Source organism: Biomphalaria glabrata, chromosome 14 (assembly GCF_947242115.1).
Source record: "Biomphalaria glabrata chromosome 14, xgBioGlab47.1, whole genome shotgun sequence".
In the NCBI taxonomy this organism is placed as follows: Eukaryota; Metazoa; Mollusca; class Gastropoda; family Planorbidae; genus Biomphalaria; species Biomphalaria glabrata.
In genome coordinates this window covers 26292326-26310904 of record NC_074724.1, presented here as the reverse complement: position 1 = coordinate 26310904, position 18579 = coordinate 26292326, and the positions used below count along the sequence as shown (strand labels likewise).

The 18579-nt window shown below is 36.8% G+C and overlaps 1 protein-coding gene across 2 annotated transcripts; it reads left to right on the top strand.

Annotated features, from left to right (window-relative positions):
* Positions 1 to 6273: 6273 nt before the first annotated feature.
* On the top strand, positions 6274 to 18534 carry LOC106074963 (uncharacterized). Of its 2 annotated transcripts, none has more exons than XM_013235868.2 (3): positions 6274 to 6387; positions 8356 to 8424; positions 15172 to 18534. In XM_013235868.2, the coding sequence occupies exons 2-3, from the start codon at positions 8391 to 8393 to the stop codon at positions 16227 to 16229; spliced, it is 1092 nt and encodes a 363-aa protein (XP_013091322.2). In that variant the 5' UTR covers positions 6274 to 6387; positions 8356 to 8390; the 3' UTR covers positions 16230 to 18534. The 2 variants fall into 2 exon arrangements, with proteins under 2 accessions (XP_013091322.2, XP_013091323.2); XM_013235869.2 differs by having other exon boundaries at positions 6280 to 6432.
* The last annotated feature ends 45 nt before the right edge of the window (positions 18535 to 18579 follow it).

Sequence of the window (18579 nt, the reverse complement as noted above, 5' to 3'; positions counted from 1 at the left end):
TTGATTGATACACACTTCTCTTCCACTTCTGATGTTGTAATAGCAACACTCAACACTCAAGATGTTTTCCTCCTTTTAAAACAATTTCGTAATAAAAAGTTTTACGAAAAAAAAATCAATTTTTAGGAGTTTTTCAAAGGAGTCGTGCAGTGGTTTTGGGTTTAATATTTTTGAAGTTGGCAGCTAGTTTATCACTGCTACAAACTACTGAAGTTTTATTTATTTATTTATTTTATTTTCAAAAACTATATAATCCTATATTTCTTAATCTGTTGTAGACTTTCTCCTAACGCTGCAATTTAGAATAGTGAAAAGGTGGAGGTCGACACAATAACTTGTGTAGTAAAGCCCCCCCCCCCTTTTTTTCAGATAATGTAAAGATAATCTGCTTTGATGGCCTATGGCCAATGAAAGAGTCATGTGGCCAGCACAACGACTAGCCGTCCTTACTTTCCCATTCTATGTCACTTACCCATTAGAACCTTCATTTAGATTTGAATCCGAGACCCTTCGGTTTGTAAACCAAGAGCTTTACCACTTAAGCACCACTCACCCTAATATTAAATGGAAAAAAAATCCATAACTAGTAAAAGATTTGACTAAAAATATTAACAATCATTTTATATTTGTACAAAAAGTACGTAATTTCTCATTGCAATCCACAAAAAGACCTCCAAGTATCCTAGCCTGATTCCACATGCTACTACTACCAAAATCCTTTCTTTTTTTACGCCTTGTGTTCGAGTGGTTAAGCGCTCGGCCTCCGAAATTGGGGTCCTGTGATTTTGAATTCTGAATTTTTATAGCCCTTGAATACACCCAACTCTAATGGGTACCTGACTTTAGTTGGGGAAAAGTAAAGGTGGTTGGTCGTTGTGCTGGCTACATGATACCCTCGTTAACCGTAGGCAACAAAAACAGAGGACCTTTATATCATTTGCACTATAGACCACAAGGTCTGAAAGGGGAACTAGTTAGGCCACGTTCACATCTAACTTTACATTCACTTTCACCTATCCTTTGATCTGCTGGACCGTTGGGGCACTACACAAGATCTGTCAACCTTCTTTCTCCATTCTTATCTGTCATTTGTCTTTGATATAATTTCATTCGGATGTTCTTTCTGAAAAAATTGAAGCTTGCCTGGGTGTACCACTTCGGGGGCCGATTTTGAGTTTGTGTTTCCACACAAACTGTCGTTGTAACCTTGTTTTTTTTATACTAAAAGGTGTGACGCCATGTTTTCGCTTTCTCTTTTCGGTTTTTATGTAATGGCTGACATTGGTAGGAAAGAGAAATTAGCAGAATGTAGAAAAAATATTTCAATATCAATGTGTAGCTTATTTTCTTTTTATTAATAATTATCATAATTTTATTAAGCTTGAGGAAATTTGTCTTACAATTCTAGCATTACACACTAACACATTTCAAAACGATACCAAACAAAATGTGCGTACATACTTCTTAAAGTAGGAGGCATGGTGGTGGAGAGGTGAGGAACTTCGCTTGCGAACTGAGAGGTCATGTCTTCGAATCCTGATGAAGACTGGAATTTTGAATTTCGAGATTTTTAAGCCACCCCAAAGCCGAGAGTGACCGAGCACTGGGAAGATAGGATGTACGCCAATGACCGGCATGACCAGCACCACAAAATACGCCTGGCTAAGATCACCGTCACCCTGAAGCAGTTAGACCATGACAACATTCTGAAACTGTTTGCGTATCGCTTGCGTGGCATTCCCCAGTTTTACAGTCTGTTCAAGATAAAGATTTTCTAAGTATTCTAACCAAATGTATTTATTTATGTATTTATTTTTTGCTTAGAAAAATTGTAACGTTTAACTAGCGTGTTCCCAATGTGGACAATCAGCTAGTAATTCTTTTCCCAAATAACATCAACTGTCAAATTTCTAAAAAAAAAACAAAAAAAAAAACAACAACGTTAGAGCCATGATGAGAACCGTGTCCACCCAGGTTCCAGGTTTTAATGTTCTTGCCTATGAATGTGCAACCAGAATAGAGGAATTGTAATTATTACATGTACTCAGATGAAAAAGAGAACACGAATCAGTGACAAAGACGAAATTATCACAAGTGAAAAGAGATGCATGACTCAGAGTACCAGCGACCAGAGATACGTCAAAATGTATGGTAAATCATTGTATGTTCAGCTACGAACAGAGTTTGAATGTTCGCCTTTGAACTAAGCCTTTCAAGTAGATTGAAAAATTAATTTTCCCGAGTTTATCTTTCCTTCTCTAACAAGTTATCCACTTATTACTTCTAAATTTAGCCCATGGTTTATACAGTTAAAATAATAATATTTACTTGATCTACTTTATTTCCATCAAACGAGAGGGTCCTTGTGTTTGTATAAGTCTAATACTTATTTTATGCTGGAATGTTTTTGATAGGTTTTAACATGGGCGTAGCCAGGGGGGAATGAGTTCTTGGGGTTAACCCCCCCCCCCGAAATGAAATCCGACCCCCCCCCCGGGAACGGAATTAAGTGACTGATTTTTGCTTTCATTTTGTTTATTTTAGGTGAGGTTTTAATACTAAATCATTACTTACCACAGCACAGCCGAGGCAGTTTTGAGTTAAAAACCCTCTACCAGGGGGTTTTGAGTTTAAATCCCCCTACCAGGGGGGTTTTGAGATTTAAAAAAAAACCTATTAGGGGTTTTAAGATACAAATCCCTCAACCAGGAGGCTTTGAGTTTAAAAAACCCCTACAGAGGGTTTTGAATTTTAAACCCCCTACCAGAGTTTTTTGCAGTTAAATCCCTCTCTTCTATAAAACAAAACAAAAAAAATGCAAACAACAATCCCCAAATTCCAACAGCACAGTTGAGGAAGATTTTGATTTTAAACCCCCCTCCAAAATTTACGATAAACCCCATCTTCAATATAAAAAAAGCAAATTACACACTCAAAATTCTATGAGCGTAGCCAAAGGGGTTTTGAGTTTAACCCCCCCCCCCTCCAGTTGGGGTTTGAAGCTAAAAAGTACCTCTTCAATATAAAAAAAAAGCAAATTACACACTATAAAATCTATGAGCGTAGCCAAAGAGGTTTTGAGTTTAAATCCCCCTCCTCCAGATGGCTTTTTCTTTTAAGTTTAAAACCCCTCCAGATGGTTTTGAGTTTAAAATTCCCATACAAAGCGTTTAGAGTTGAAAACCTCTCTCTTCAATATTATTTTAAAGCAAACTACAGTCACCAAATTCTAAGATCGTAGCTAAATGGGGTTTTGAATTAAAAACAAAACAAAAAAACTCCAGAGATTTCTTAGTTTAAAACCCCTCAACAGATGATTTGACGAAAAAACTTTCCTTTTCGATATAAAATCTAAAGCGAAATACAGGCATGTAATTCCAAGATCGTAGTCAAGAAAGGCTACAAATTTCTACCAGTGGCTTGGGCTCCATTAATAAAGTGTGAATAGCCTTCTGCCGAAATTGAAAATCATTAAATGTGTCTCAACAAAGATGGCTAAGACAGATTTTAGAAGTCAGTCATAGAGATCGGGTCTAAATCAAAGAAATCATATGCCGAACTGGGAGTCGAATCCTTAGTAAGGTTGTGACAGAGCGTCGCATGAGGTTTTGCGGGACATGTTCTCACACAAAATGAATTACGCAAAATAAGAGTTGCGGAAACAGCTTGACGGAAAATGCGCCGAACGGCGCGAGAGGGTCTAAGTCAGTAAGAATAGCACATTAGGTTTTTGAAATAAAACTTTTTAATAGCAAGATAATGCACTGTAGATACCTTAGAATATGCATTTTGTTGGCTTTCAATACCAGGAATAGTGCTCGGCGGTGGGGCTTCGCCCCGCGCTAGGGGAGCGCTGCGAACTCCCCCAGACCCCCTTGCTAGCAAGGGCGGGGAGTCTACAATAAACAATAAACGTCTTCCAAAAGGGTCAGAATGTAATAAAGATTTATTATGTACACACACACACATATATATATATATATAATATTTTTCCACGGGGGGGGGGGGGTCGGGGGGGGGAATCCTCCCCGAAAAAAAATCCTGGCTACGCCCATGGACCGTTTTAATATTTTGATGTGTGACCCGCGACCTTCGTAAGGGTTCTCCAGCTGTCTCTTTGTGAGACCATCTGCTGGCAGTAACTAATTTTCTCTAGGCCAGTGAGGGTGAAATGGTGCATGAGTTGGCCTCTATACCAGTTCCGGGGGTGTCTTTTACGACTTCCACATTTAAGGCAGTCAAAAAAGATCGCCTTAGGCATGAGGTCATCCCCATTCAGTATAAGTGTCCGACCCTGCACAAGTGACTCTCTTCGGATAACGGCTTGGTCTGCATCAGGTTCGGCTAAAGATGCAGGTCGCAATTGGGTTGCATAGTCTTGAAATACTGCACTTATCCTTAATCTTTGGAATAGAAGACATTGCCATTGAAAAATGATTCTAAGTTGTACCTTACATTTCCATACATTACACACTATGAGGGGAAAATGGCTCAAGGTAACTATCAATTAATAGCTTTATTTAGAAAAGAATGCAAATTACCCAAATAATTCATACACAATATATGACATGTCTATTTACACGCTATATGAATTTCGAACGCAATACACAAGTATGTATTTAATAATGTTATGCATTACTTTGTGCTTAAAGAAATATACATAACCTTGTCTTTGATTAACGTAACAATAATTTGTACTTTATTAGCTATACTATATCATACAGGTCACACTAATCATAAATTCTTATCACGATAGTTCAAGTACCTGGTATATAGGTATTTTTCGCTAGATCTGGATATCTCAAACGAATTGTTTTCTAATACACATTTAAGCTTTGGAAAACAGCAAGCAAAAAATTTACTAAATAAGAATAAAATAACAAAGCTCAACTAATGGGAAGAACCGCAAAATAACATCAGTATTTTTTAATACTGCAAGATTTAATTTTCTAATCCGTTTTTCTATATAAAACAAAAGTAAATAATTACCAATAATTTATTATCTAATTGTTTTTCTTAATAATGTTTCAAGTAATGTCATGGACTGTGAATAAATGTACATAATTTAACTTGATCCGAGAATTGGAAGTGGGAGAAAAACTTGTAAAAGAATGCACCCAGACAGACGGAATGAGTTAATCACCCAGATAGACGGAATGAGTCAATATAGGATTTGTACAAAGATAACTGAATTTAATGTTTGTCATGTACGGTTTCATAACTATCGGAATGTAGGCATACTTTTTTATGAAGCTTATCTAAAGGGAAAGTACTGTATATTTGCAACCATATAAATCATTTATGTAAGATTTATTTCCCTTAATCAATGTCAACCTAAATTAATTACGATTGATTATTTTATTAACTGATTAATTTGTTGTTTTTTAAAATTGAATCTAGTTGCGTTAGGAACAATGATTAATTGTGCAAAGTGTCAACTTAATTCGACGATAGAAATTTAGATAAATGACGTGTACAAAAATTGTACCAGGCAGACATAGCGGGCTGATATAAAGGGTGAAAGAAATAACTAGGTTACATTTTATCACACACAAAAAAAAAAAAAAGATAAAATTTAAACCACATTTTTAATTGTACAATAATGACCTACACTGTGCAGGCTTTACCTTTACCTTTTACATTTACCTATCCCTTTGTCTGTTGGGTCGTTGGGGCACCATGCAATATTCTTCAACCGTCTTTCTCCATTCCTCTCTGTCTTTTGCTTTAGTTAGAACCTCTTTCAATGGCAGGCCCGTCCATTATTTTATGTTGTCTTCCCATCGCTTTCTGTGTCTGCCTCTTCTTCTTTTTTTTCCTTGTACTGTTCCCTGAAGGAAGGTCTTTGCGAGCCCCGAAGACCTTGTAATAATGTCATAGATTTTTAGCTTGCGTTTTTTTTTTTTATGATAGCTAGCATGTCATCATGGGGTCCAATCGCTGTAGTAACCCTGTCTCTGATATCTTGGTTTGTGATGCGGTCTTTAAATGTGATACCTAGGATCCTTCTGTAGCATCTCAATTCCATTGCTAGGATCCTCCTCTCTAGCTCTGTAGTCAGCGTCCAAGGCTCACAAGCATATACAAAATGTGCATTGTGCAGTATATATTTTTATAATAGCAAATGGCATCACATAAAGATTATCTGCCGAACAAAGAAATCTGTGTTTTATTCTGTTGTTAAACACCTAGATTCTGGTGTTTCTTTTATCAAAAGTTTTAGACAGTGGTTATCTTAGAGATAAGTTAACACGCACACTTATTAGTGTGTAGTCTGGAAAGGCTTTAGATACTGTTGACACATTAATGTGTAGTCTGCATAGACTTGTCTGTCAGTATTAAATCTACAAGGGAGATTACTCTTTTAACTACCTAGATCTAAGAGTTGTAAGTACTGACATTTCCGATTCACAAACAGTGGACATGTCTTTGGTAATGCTTGAAAGTAATTAGGCTCATTAAATCTTATCTTGTAAAATACAGATGTTACTTGGTTCTAGCGTTCATTATTGACTTTCTTCTTGTATTTACACGCGTAGTAAAATTAGATTTCACCATCTTCGATGGAGCAAACTAAATGAGGATGAAACTGTGCTATAGAAACATTGCTTTTGTGAGACACTTAGTATTATTAGTTTGTAGGCCTATAGAGACGCACCATAGTTGACGGATTTTGAACCCGACATTTAGTGACGGCACGCTTAGTTGGGCTATTAATTATTGATGTAAATATAGTCAGTTGGTGTTAGGACTCCAGGGGGAGAACTTCATAATACGGACTGAGACTGTGGTCTTTAAGTATTAAACATCATCTAACTTTGTAAATTGTATAACGGTTTTGACATTTCTACTTGTTACATGCGTAGGTCTTGTTACTTGCTAGTTAAGTACATTGAATACACCCGTACAAGAAACCCAGACATCTCCAGAGTAATCTGTCGAAGTCAAACAGCCATCAACGACAAGGACAGGGCCTATCACCCATTACATTTGCGACATTAGTGAAAGTAATCACTCTCTTCGAGTTTTTAATAAGGAAATGGCTTTAGATTTTGTTGACCCTGGGGCTGAAAGAGTATATTGTAATATGCGGAGATGAAATATTAACGTTTTTATATAATTTATAGCGCTATTTACTGTAACTAATCATTGTGGGAAATAACATCGTCACGCCTGATTAGTATGTCACAAATTGTTTTCAGGGTGCCACGACCCGACAGGTCTGGGAAACCATTAATTCTTGACCTATATAGTGAAATATATGCACCATGCAAAACAGCATGGTTACTGTCTAGGGCTTATTGAGTGAGGATTTGAGCCTCCTAAGCCCTCATTAAAATGATAATGATGAAGACGAGGCCTGAATAGTTGTTCCACTCACTTTTGGAATAATTAACTAGTAGACCTACACTCTCATTAGCAGAAAATTAAATTTAAAAAAAAGGATTTTACTAGCTCTTCTCGGCAACGAAACAAAATTCTAAAACAACGAAACAAAAACCTTTGAATTGATCTCAAGTCAGATGTATTTACAACAAAGATACAAGGACAATGCATGATTTCTGGTGAAATTTGTCTGCAGAGTTCCGCAAAATTTTAAAACAAGCCATCGTTATTTTACATCTATTTCTATGTATTTAAAAAAAATATATTTTTAAAGTAGAGAAAGCCAAAGCAGATTTTGGAAGTCAGCTTAGCAATAGTGTGTCTGATATCAAGAAGTCACGCTCTTTAAAGACGCAAAACTATTAAAGAATATTTTTTTACACAGGCTATATCAAATCACTTTGTCTGTCTGTTTGTCTGTCTGGTAAAACGTTTGTACTCTCCCCTTTTTTTTTTTGAACAATTGAAACAATTGAAAATTTGCACAATTATTCAATGTCATAGACAAGACATCATTAATAAGACAAAGGAAATTAACCGATTAAACAATTTATTAACGGTAATTAATTATTTTCTTTGACTTCAACAAGGGAAATTAATTATTCAGTATTCACAGATTCAGCTAAATATGTAGGGTTTAGTTCTTTTAGATAATTGAAGTTGTTATTTATCGCACACCCATTCTGGCGTCAAGTTGAAACTCTAAACAAGTAGTTACAGTTCCAACATGAATCAATTTAAAGAAACAATTATTCAACTAATTACTGTAATTATTTTGTTTAATATCGAATAAGGGAAATAACTTCTCCTCTATAGTACACAGGAGACCCAGGCTTATTGACTAAAGACACTGATACAAGCAATGTTGTAGCGTAGAGGATTACGCCAATAAAATTATTTAAATGTGATGATTATACAAAGAGATTTGATGAGTTTGGTTGCACATAAATTAATTTGTGTTTTTTGTAGGTAATTTTGGAAGCTGCGAATTATTCTGATCTGATATGGCAGAAAAAGCACGTCAGAGCCCATGGATAGGTAAGTAGCCTACAGGTCGATACTGCTAATCGCTTATCTTTTAAGGCCAGAAATGAGTTTTTCCAAATAGATGTATTGTATTTTCCATGTATATATATAATGATATATATATATGAGGGTGGAGAGAAAGAGAGAGAGAGAGAGAGATAGAGAGAGAGAGAGAGAGAGAGAGAGAGAGAGAGAGAGAGAGAGATCCATATATTTAAATTTAAAAACACAACGTTATAGAGCTGCCTCAATGTAAATGAATGAGATACAAGTGTGCACTAAAGAATGCAGGTCTGGTATACAGGTTTTAATCCCGGGTTATAATTCAATGAAAACTTTCTCTGTCCTAAATTGTAGCCCAGATCTGTGTTTTTTAAGTTCTAAACTTATGGTAGCCTAATTATACAGTTCTGCCAGAACTTCGTTTCTTAAATAAATGAAGCTCTTAATATGTAATCATTAACCCTTTCGGATATTTCCCTCGATAATTAACAGTTATAATATCAGATTAAAAATACAACAAAAGGGAATGTTTTACAAAATGAAAGAGCAATTGTTTATATAACTTTTGATACATGTGTTTTAAATTACAGATCAGTAATATATTATTATTTTCATTTTATTTTCAATAATTACGTAATTTGTCTGCACATCCAAAACGATCAGATTTTTACCGGTTTTCTTTAAGACGTCAGAATGTCCTAAAAGTGTAGCCTACGTAGATCTGACCAGGCTGTTAACATCAGTCCGGACTTGCAGCCTATTTACTTTTAAGGCAGGGAGGGGCGTGGATGAAAATGTTTTTTTACCCCATAGAGTAAGTTAGAATGATGCTTTGAGTAGATCTAAATGATTGTAGATGTAGGCCTAGATCTTAGTAGTACCGACTGGTATGATGTTATCGATTATACGTTTCGCCACCATATATCTACGTAAGATGTCATTTACTAGTTAATAGCACTGTTAGACAATAAAACAGGTTATATATTAAAGTCTAACTTTCTCTATCACTTAAAGTCTAACTTTCTCTATCACTTAAAGTCTAACTTTCTCTATCACTTAAAGTCTAACTTTCTCTATCACTTAAAGTCTAACTTTCTCTATCACTTAAAGTCTAACTTTCTCTATCACTTAAAGTCTAACTTTCTCTATCACTTAAAGTCTAACTTTCTCTATCACTTAAAGTCTAACTTTCTCTATCACTTAAAGTGTCACGTTCTCTATCACTTAAAGCATGCCCCCCCCCCGACACCCCCCCCCCCGCGAATTTTTTTTTAATATGTATTTATGTGTATGTGTGTGTACATAATCTTTATTGCATTCTGACCCTTCATTCTTTCGGAAGACGTTTATTGTGCCCTAGAATAGGTTCTTCCATGAGTTAGTGGAAAAATTGTAGATTCCCCACCATTACTAGCAAGGGTGTCTGGGGGAGCGCTAGGGTCTATTCTGAGGTAGGCCTATCTACAGTGCATTTTCCTGCTATTAAAAAGTTTTATTTCAAAAACCTAATGTGCTATTCTTATCTTATCTTATATAATACAGACGTTACTTCAAAAAAGAAGATGATTACGTCCTACGCGTCATGCATTTAGTCATGCATATTAACCAATGACTTAAATTCTGCCAAGTCACTGGTTTTCCTGGCTAGCTCAGGCAACCCATTCCATGCTCTAATAGCACTAGGGAAGAAGGAGTATTTGTACAAATTTGTCCTAGCATATGGGACGAGGAATGTGCCTTTATCTTTGTGTCTTTCAGAGTATTTTGTTTTTGTATTTGAAGATTATGGTTCAGTGTCCTATGTATGACTGCTACTTTACTTTTGAGCCTTCTGTCCTGAAGGCTTTCTAAATTTAGTGATCTTACTAAAGGTGTTACTCTAGTCAAATGTGAATATTCGTTTGTTATGAATCGCACTGCTCTATTTTGTGTCTGTTCTAGTTTCTTAATGTTTTCTTGAGTTGAGGGGTCCCAAACAGAGGATGCATATTCTATTATTGGCCTAACCAAGGTTAAATAACATTTTAGTTTTATGTTCTTATTTGATTTATAGAAATTTCTTTTAATAAATCCTAATGCTTTGTTTGATTTTTTTGTAGTTTCATCAATATGTGGATTCCATGACAGTTTTTCATTTATTATAACACCTAGGTATTTTGCGTTTTTAGTCTGTGTTACTGGTTTGCCATGAATAAGATAAGTGGAATTAATTTGTTTTAGTTTTTTTGTTACTCTTAACAACTGACATTTTTCTGGGTGGAAAGACATGCTCCAATTTGATTCCCATTTCTGTAATTCATCTAATTCTCTTTGTAAAATATCTGTGTCTTGTGTTGTTTTTATTGTTCTATATATTATGCAATCGTCTGCACATAATCTGACTTTTGTTCCTGAAGTAATGCAATTTGGTTAATCATTTATGTAAATTAAAAATAGTAGTGGACCCAAGACTGTTCCTTGAGGTACACATGAGTTTACTGTTATCGGTGTTGATTTAGAGCCATTTATTATTACAGTTTGTTCTCTCCCTATCCGAAAATCTTTAATCCACTGATGCAGTGGACCATTAATGCCGAAATATTTTAATTTTTTAAGCAAACTATGGTGGTGAACTTTGTCAAAAGCCTTAGAAAAATCTAGTAACATAGCATCTATTTGTTCACTATTATCTAAACCTTTTGAAAAATCATCAATTAGTCCTATTAGTTGTGTTTCACATGATCTATATTTCCTAAAGCCATGTTGGTATGGTGTGAGGACATTATGTTTGTCTAAGTGGTTTATGATGTTGCTACATATTATGTGTTCTAGGATTTTACATGTGATGCTGGTAAGTGATACTGGTCTGTAGTTTCCTGGGTCAGATTTTTCTCCTTTTTTAAATAGGGGGGTGACATTAGCTTCTTTCCAGTCCTTTGGTACTCTGCCCTGGTTAAGTGAAGCCTGAAAGAGTATTTTGAACACTGGGGCTAGCTCATTACTTAGTTCTTTGAGTAATCTAGCTGGAATACCATCAGGTCCAGAAGCTTTATTTGGTTTGGTGTTGGCTAATAGTTTTTTAATTCCATTTTCTTGTACTACTATACATGGGCGTAGCCAGGATTTTTTTTCGGGGAGGGTTTTGGGGGGGGGGGCGCGAAAAAAAAATATGTGTGTGTGTGTGTACATAATTAAGCTTTATTACATTCTGACCCTTTCGGAAGACGTTTATTGTTTATTGTAGACTCCCCGCCCTTGCTAGCAAGGGGGTCTGGGGGAGTTCGCAGCGCTTAGCCCCGCCGCCAAGCACTAGTTCTGGTATTAAAAGCCAACAAAATGCATATTCTGAGGTATCTACAGTGCATTTTCCTGCTATTAAAAAATTTTATTTCAAAAACCTAATGTGCTATTCTTACTGACTTAGTCCCTCCCGCGCCGTTCGGAGCATTTGACGTCAAGCTGTTTCCATAAAAATCTGTCACTGGTAATGTCTGAAGCCTCTTCCCACCTGCCACGAGGACCTCAATGAATGAGTGGCGTCAAGTTGTACAAGGATATCATTGCAACTCTTCTTATGCGTAATTCATTTTGTCGGAGAAGATGTCCCGCAAACATCATGCGTCGCTCGCTCACAATCTTACTAAAGGGTCGACTCCCAGTTCGGCATAGGATTTCCTTGATTTAAACCCGATCTCTATAACTGACTCCTAAAATCTGTCTTAGCCATCTTTGTTGAACCACATTTAGTGTTTTTCAATTTCGGCAGATGACTATTCACTGCAGTTTATTAAGGGAGCCCTGCCACTGGTAAAAATGTGTAACCTCTCTTGAATACGCTCTTGGAATTAAGTGACTGTAGTTTGCTTTAGATTTTATATCGAAAAGAGAAGTTTTATCGTCAAAATCATCTGTTGGGGGTTTTCCACCTCAAAATAGGGATCTTAAACTCAAAACCATCTGGAGGGGTTTTAAACTTTTTAAAAAAGCTATCTGTAGAACAGGGGTTTAAACTCAAAACCCCCGATTGGATTGGCTACGCTCAAATAATTTTAGTGTGTAATTTGCTTTTTTTTTTATATTGAAGAGGTACTTTTTAGCATCATATCCATCTGAATAGGGGTTTAAACTCTAAACCCCTTTTGGCAACGCTCATAGCATTTTGAGTGCGTAATTTGCTTTTTTTCTTCAACTGAAGATGTATTTTTTAGCCTCAAACCCCCTGGCGGGGGGTTTAAACTCAAAACCCCTTTGGCTACGCATATAAATTTTAGAGTGAGTAATTTGCTTTTATTTATATTGAAGAGGTATTTTTTAGCTTCAAACTCCACTGGAGGGGAGTTTAAACTCAAAACCCCTTTGACTACACTCATAACATTTTGAGTGTATAATTTGCTTTGTTTTTATTATTAAAGAGGTATTTTTTACCTAAAAACCCCGCTGAAGTGGGGTTTAAACTCAAAACTAAGTCAAAACCCATTTAGCTACGCTCATAACATTTTGAGTGCGTAATTAGCTTTTTTTTATATTGAAGAGGGTGTTTATCATAAATTTTGGAGGGGGGGTTTAAAATGAATATCTCCCTTAACTGTGCTCTTGGAATTAGGGGATATTCGTTTGCATTTTTTTTTGTTTTGTTTTATAGAAGAGGGGGAGTTAACTGCAAAAACCCCAAGTAGGGGGTTTAAAACTCAAAACCCCTGGTAGGGGGTTTTAAACTTAAAACCCCTGGTAGGGGTTTTTAAACTCGAACCCCTCCCCCGGTAGGGGGTTTTAAACTCAAACCCCCCTGATAGGGGGTTTTAAACTCAAAACCCCATTGGTTGTGCTGGGGCAAGTGATGGTTTAGTATTAAAATCTCACCTAAAATAAACAAAATCAAAAAATCATTCACTAAATTCCGATCCCCAGGGGGTTGGGGTTTCATTTGGTTTCTCTATCACTTAAAGTCTCACTTTCTCTATCACTTAAAGTCTAACTTTCTCTATCACTTAAAGTCTCACTTTCTCTATCACTTAAAGTCTAACTTTCTCTATCACTTAAAGTCTCACTTTCTCTATCATTAAAGTCTAACTTTCTCTATCACTTAAAGTCTCACTTTCTCTATCACTTAAAGTCTCACTTTCTCTATCACTTAAAGTGTCACGTTCTCTATCACTTAAAGTCTCACTTTCTCTATCACTTAAAGTCTAACTTTCTCTATCACTTAAAGTCTAACTTTTTCTATCACTTAAAGTCTAACTTTCTATATCACTTAAAGTCTCACTTTCTCTATCACTTAAAGTCTAACTTTCTATATCACTTAAAGTCTCACTTTCTATATCACTTAAAGTCTCACTTTCTCTATCACTTAAAGTCTCACTTTCTCTATCACTTAAAGTCTAACTTTCTCTATCACTTAAAGTCTAACTTTCTCTATCACTTAAAGTCTAACTTTCTCTATCACTTAAAGTCTCACTTTCTCTATCACTTAAAGTCTAACTTTCTCTATCACTTAAAGTCTCACTTTCTCTATCACTTAGTTTCAGTTATTTCCTCCATTTCTTTATTTGTAGCTAATTTTTTTCTCTTTTTCTCTGGCTTGCTCGTTTTATTTCTCTCTGTATCCCTCACTCTTTCTTTGCCGTATTCAATCTGTCCTTCCTTCTTTGTATTCCCTCGTTTTCCCTCGTTTTCCCTCTTTTACTTTCTTTCTCTCTTTCTCTCTCTATCTCTCTCTCTCTATCTATCTCTCGGTCTCTTTGTTGTATTATCTTAGTCTCGTTTTTTCTTGCTATTTTTTTTCAGTTATTTTCTCTTTGTTTCTCTTTTTCTTTCCTTCTGTCTATTCCTGAAGAGGAATCATTGTAACTCTATCACCTCTGAGATATGTAGAGATGTGCAGGAGGCTATAAAATTAATGTTTGTCGTAATCAAGTGGTTCATATCAACACTATATCAGACACTCTTTCCTGATAACTGTTAAATTTAATTATAAAATACCAGATACATATTTAGGAGCGTAGTTAAAAGATGTATGAATCTCAGCATGTGGTCGTTCTGTGTGAAGTGAGATCTAGTCCGCCATTTTCTTAAGAAATAGTTCTAACTATGTTACTACACTCGGTGTGCAATAAAGTATTGGTTATCATCATATAATGAGCCTAATCAGAACAAGACACAAAATCATATTATTTTACTACTTGAATATTAAGTCCAAGACTAAGAAAAGCCTTTAGCACAAAATCTCTTCCGCACTCTATCAGGAATTCGAGTTCAACTTTTTAAATTTTCCCATAATCCCATTTCCTGATTTAGTGTTTCACGCGTGGTCTCTCGGCCTGTATTTGTCTCTTTCTACTATTCACGTTCATGTCAAGTCCGTGACAAAGTCCTTTCTCCCTGTGTCTCTCTCACGTCTTCTTGTAAGTCTCTGTCTCACTTCCTCTAGCTAGCGCTGTCTGAAAAGTTAAACTTTCTATAAAACTTACCTTTACCTTTACCTTTACCTATCCCTTAGTCTGTTGGACCGTTGGGGCACCAGGCAAGATTTGTCGACCGTCTTTCTCCATTCCTCCCTTTTTTTTGCCTTGTTCAGAACCTCTCTCAATGGCAGGCCTGTCCATTCTTTAATGTTGTCCTCCCATCGCTTTTTCTGTCTGCCTCTTCTTCTTTTCCCTTTTACCAACACTCTTCAATATCTTCCTTGAAAGGATAATGGAAGATGCCCTCTATAAAACTATTGTTTCGTAATTCATTTCTTACATACGAAGTAATCAGATCTTATTTTTTTAAATCCAGGTGAAGCAGACGTACAGTTTAGTCAAAACGAGGCTGATCTTCACAAGCATAGGAACGATTGTAAGAAGAATAAAAGCCATGCAAATTTCATCCCAATAAATGCCTTCACTCTCCAGCATTTGCCAGAGGATTACAGGGATAAGGATATTTTTGATTTTATTAAAATGACTGCTGAACTGACTGTGAGGATAAGCACCAATTACGTCAGCCACAAAAGACCGGAAGTCATGCCGCATACAACTACTCCCTATCTCTTTTGGAATAAACGTGGCGAATATTCAATGGCCTCTGGAACCGGTCGAGTGTGTGACGTAAAAATGAAGTCAGACCCACGTGCCTCAGATGACGAGATGTACGAGGATCTGAAAGCAGTCGAGGAGCTGACTGATTTGAAGCGAATCTACGAGACCTGTGACGAATCAGATAAGCCCCACGAGGAGTCTGGTTGGGTCAAGGTCGTCCCACCAAGACACTGCTTGTGCGAAAACTGCAAGCAGTCGAAAGAGCCAAGCCGAGAATTCGGATGGGTCAAAATCATAACGGCAAGACACGTCATCTTCAACAACAAGGAAGCCGAAAACGCAACTTGCAGAATATTCTTTGATGAAAACGAATGTCCCAAAACACTAATATACGGAGTCAAAATGGCCACGCTGAATAAGCCCAACTTTGATTGGTGCTGGTTGAAATGCATCACGTGTGACCTAGATTTGCTGTCAAAGCTTAAAGACCTGTGCGATCAGCGAGAAGAATTGTACAGAAAAATAAACGACAGATACGTGAAAGAACGTGGGGGGTGCAGGCTTAACGTGATTGTGTCTCACCCACATGGATGTTCCAAGCAGGTCTCTGTTGGGGAGTGGCTTGACGTCAAGCTTGAGGATGACGGAGCCTGGACGCAGTATCACTACAATACCGCCACGTGCCCTGGCAGCAGCGGAGCCACGGTAATCATGCTAGGGTACACTGGGACCGATGACCACGTCCACAGTGGAGGGAGCAAAGATTTTAACTATAGTGGAGTCGGTGATGATTACTGGAAAGTAAATACACTCTAGCCAACAAAGTGGTGTGATATAGTGCGTGTGCTAATTAGCATTAACAGCTTGGATACCATAATGAAAAGCTCGCGTTGTAATTCATATGAAGAATAGTTTTATTTTTTTATTTCAAACTTTTATTGCAAACTTTAACCTGACATTAAATCGAACCATAATACGTTACATATGTTAAACAAGCATTCATATCTGCGGTATAAAGCTGATTCAGGCAACCCGTCGGGCCATTGAACCACTCCTCTTTGTGATTGTCGTTTGTAATTGCAAGTAGCTGCCAGCGAAACCTTTCAATCTTCATTAGCCACAACCCAAAACCAAGCCTTGCGTCTAATCAGTGGAGGTATAAAAGCAACTCCTGCAGCAGCCTGTGAAGAAGGATCCAATATTGAGCCTCTCAAGCTAAGGCGCAACAGAGCAGCACCTGGGCCGCCTTAGTCATAGGCAAACTAGGCAGCCGCCTTGAGACTCCGATTGGTGGAGGTCTCGCACAGAACTTAAAACATTGCGAAATTTCGATCAAATCTCAAATACAGCAGAGCACTAGGACTATTCTTCTACTAGCCTACATCTAATGTGACTCACATTTCTAGATAAATATTTAAATCTACTTCTGTTGCAAGACATTTTTTTTTCTGAATTGCGTAATTTAATTTTTTTTCGGTGTTTATTTTGTATTTTTCTTTTTTATTTAGAGCCACCAAATTCCTTTACTTAGGGCCTCCAATGAATTAAGTACGGCCCTGGCAGTACTAGAGGCTAGTGAGAGATTCAGAAGGTCGAAGGATAACGATATTAATAAACTATTAACACAGAGAGCTAGAATATCGAAGAAAGGAAGCCAAGAACTCTGATTCAAATGGCTGATAAAATACTCCAAAACATCATCTACCCCAAACAACAGAGAAAATAAAACACTATGTTTTCGAACATAGCTCCCACAATTAAAACACATTGAGTAAACATTAGCCTCACTGAGGAATTACATCAAACAATTGAAAGCTATCCAAAAACAGCTATCCATTTATATAACGTTGGATGTGCCTTCAAAGCCACCATCAATGCCGGTTTTGAGGTCCTCCTAATCTTTCCCAAAAATAAGCACACTTTATTAAGGGTCTTGGGTTCGAAACCCGGTGATTTTGAATTTCGGCATTATAAGTTCGTCTATGATTCCATCCAATTCTAATGGGTACCTGACATTAGTTGAGGAAAAGTAAAGGCGGTTGGTCGTTGTGTTGGCTAGATGATTCCCTTGTTAACCGTGGGCCACAGAAACTGCATGGTCTAAAAGGGGAACTTTAGTTGTTTTTTTTTTTTAGCTTACTTACAACTCAAGAGAGTCCCTTGTCGTAGGCCATCGTTTCATCTTGTTCCAGGTATAATCAGACTCTAAGGTGTCCAGCTCAAATTCGAGTCACCAGATGCTCCATGGACTCCCTTGAGAATTCATAATCCAATCCAGCCCTATCTTCTCTTTCTGATTTCTTCTTCAGAAAGTTGGGGCTGATTCTTCTCAGAAAGTTGGGGCTGATTCTTCTCAGGAAGTTGGGGCTGATTCTTCTCAGGAAGTTGCTCTTGGTGTATGGGCAGTGAACGTGAAGAATTGTAAAATGTTTGCTTTTAATATTTCGAATGTTCTTTCAGAGTTGAAGATAATTTACTTCCTAGTCCAAACCTCCCGCAGGACGAAGGGACGACGGGATGGGAGCGGGCAGGGTTTGAACCCGGGACCATCGATAAGTCCGAACGACAGTCCAGCGCGCAAACCGCACGACCAGGCAGCCATCCAACGTAGGCAACCGTTAATAAAAGTTTAAAACTTTTCAATCGAATTTTAAACTGTCCTCCTAGTCTCAGCTAAATCTAAATATAGCATAATGGCTTTCACATTAGACTTGAAAGAGACGAGTCATTTGTTGACAAGTAGATTTCTCTTTAGGTTCAGATTAGTCTTGACATATAAAAGGCGACTATTGATCATGCCCAATCCTGGCTTTGGCATTTGCAAATGTTGCACCTAGGCCATTTAATATGTTACATTGGTAGTAGAGGACTCTTAGAAGCACAGCCCACAAATTAAATTGGTTCTGAGTTAGTAAAGATAAAATCAACTCTACTCCACTTATTTTTCTCTACGTATAGTATATGATACAAGGTAACAAAATAATAAAATATAATAATAATAATAATAGAATTATAAACATTGTGTACATGTCTATGTGGTGGATAAAAATACTTTTAATTTTATTATTTTAATAAATAGATTATTTTGTGTTTCTAGTGAATAAGAATAAGAAAATATTAATATACTTTGTTTTTTAAAAAGCATATAGTATTTGCTATTGACTTA

What these genes read in the sequence shown, in the direction of transcription:
- LOC106074963 (XM_013235868.2), top strand. Translation starts at nt 8,391, where the DNA reads ATGGCAGAAAAAGCACGTCAGAGCCCATGGATAG. An exon ending in ACGTCAGAGCCCATGGATAG is followed by an intron (nt 8,425 to 15,171) that starts GTAAGTAGCCTA and finishes TTTTAAATCCAG; the next exon opens with GTGAAGCAGACGTACAGTTT.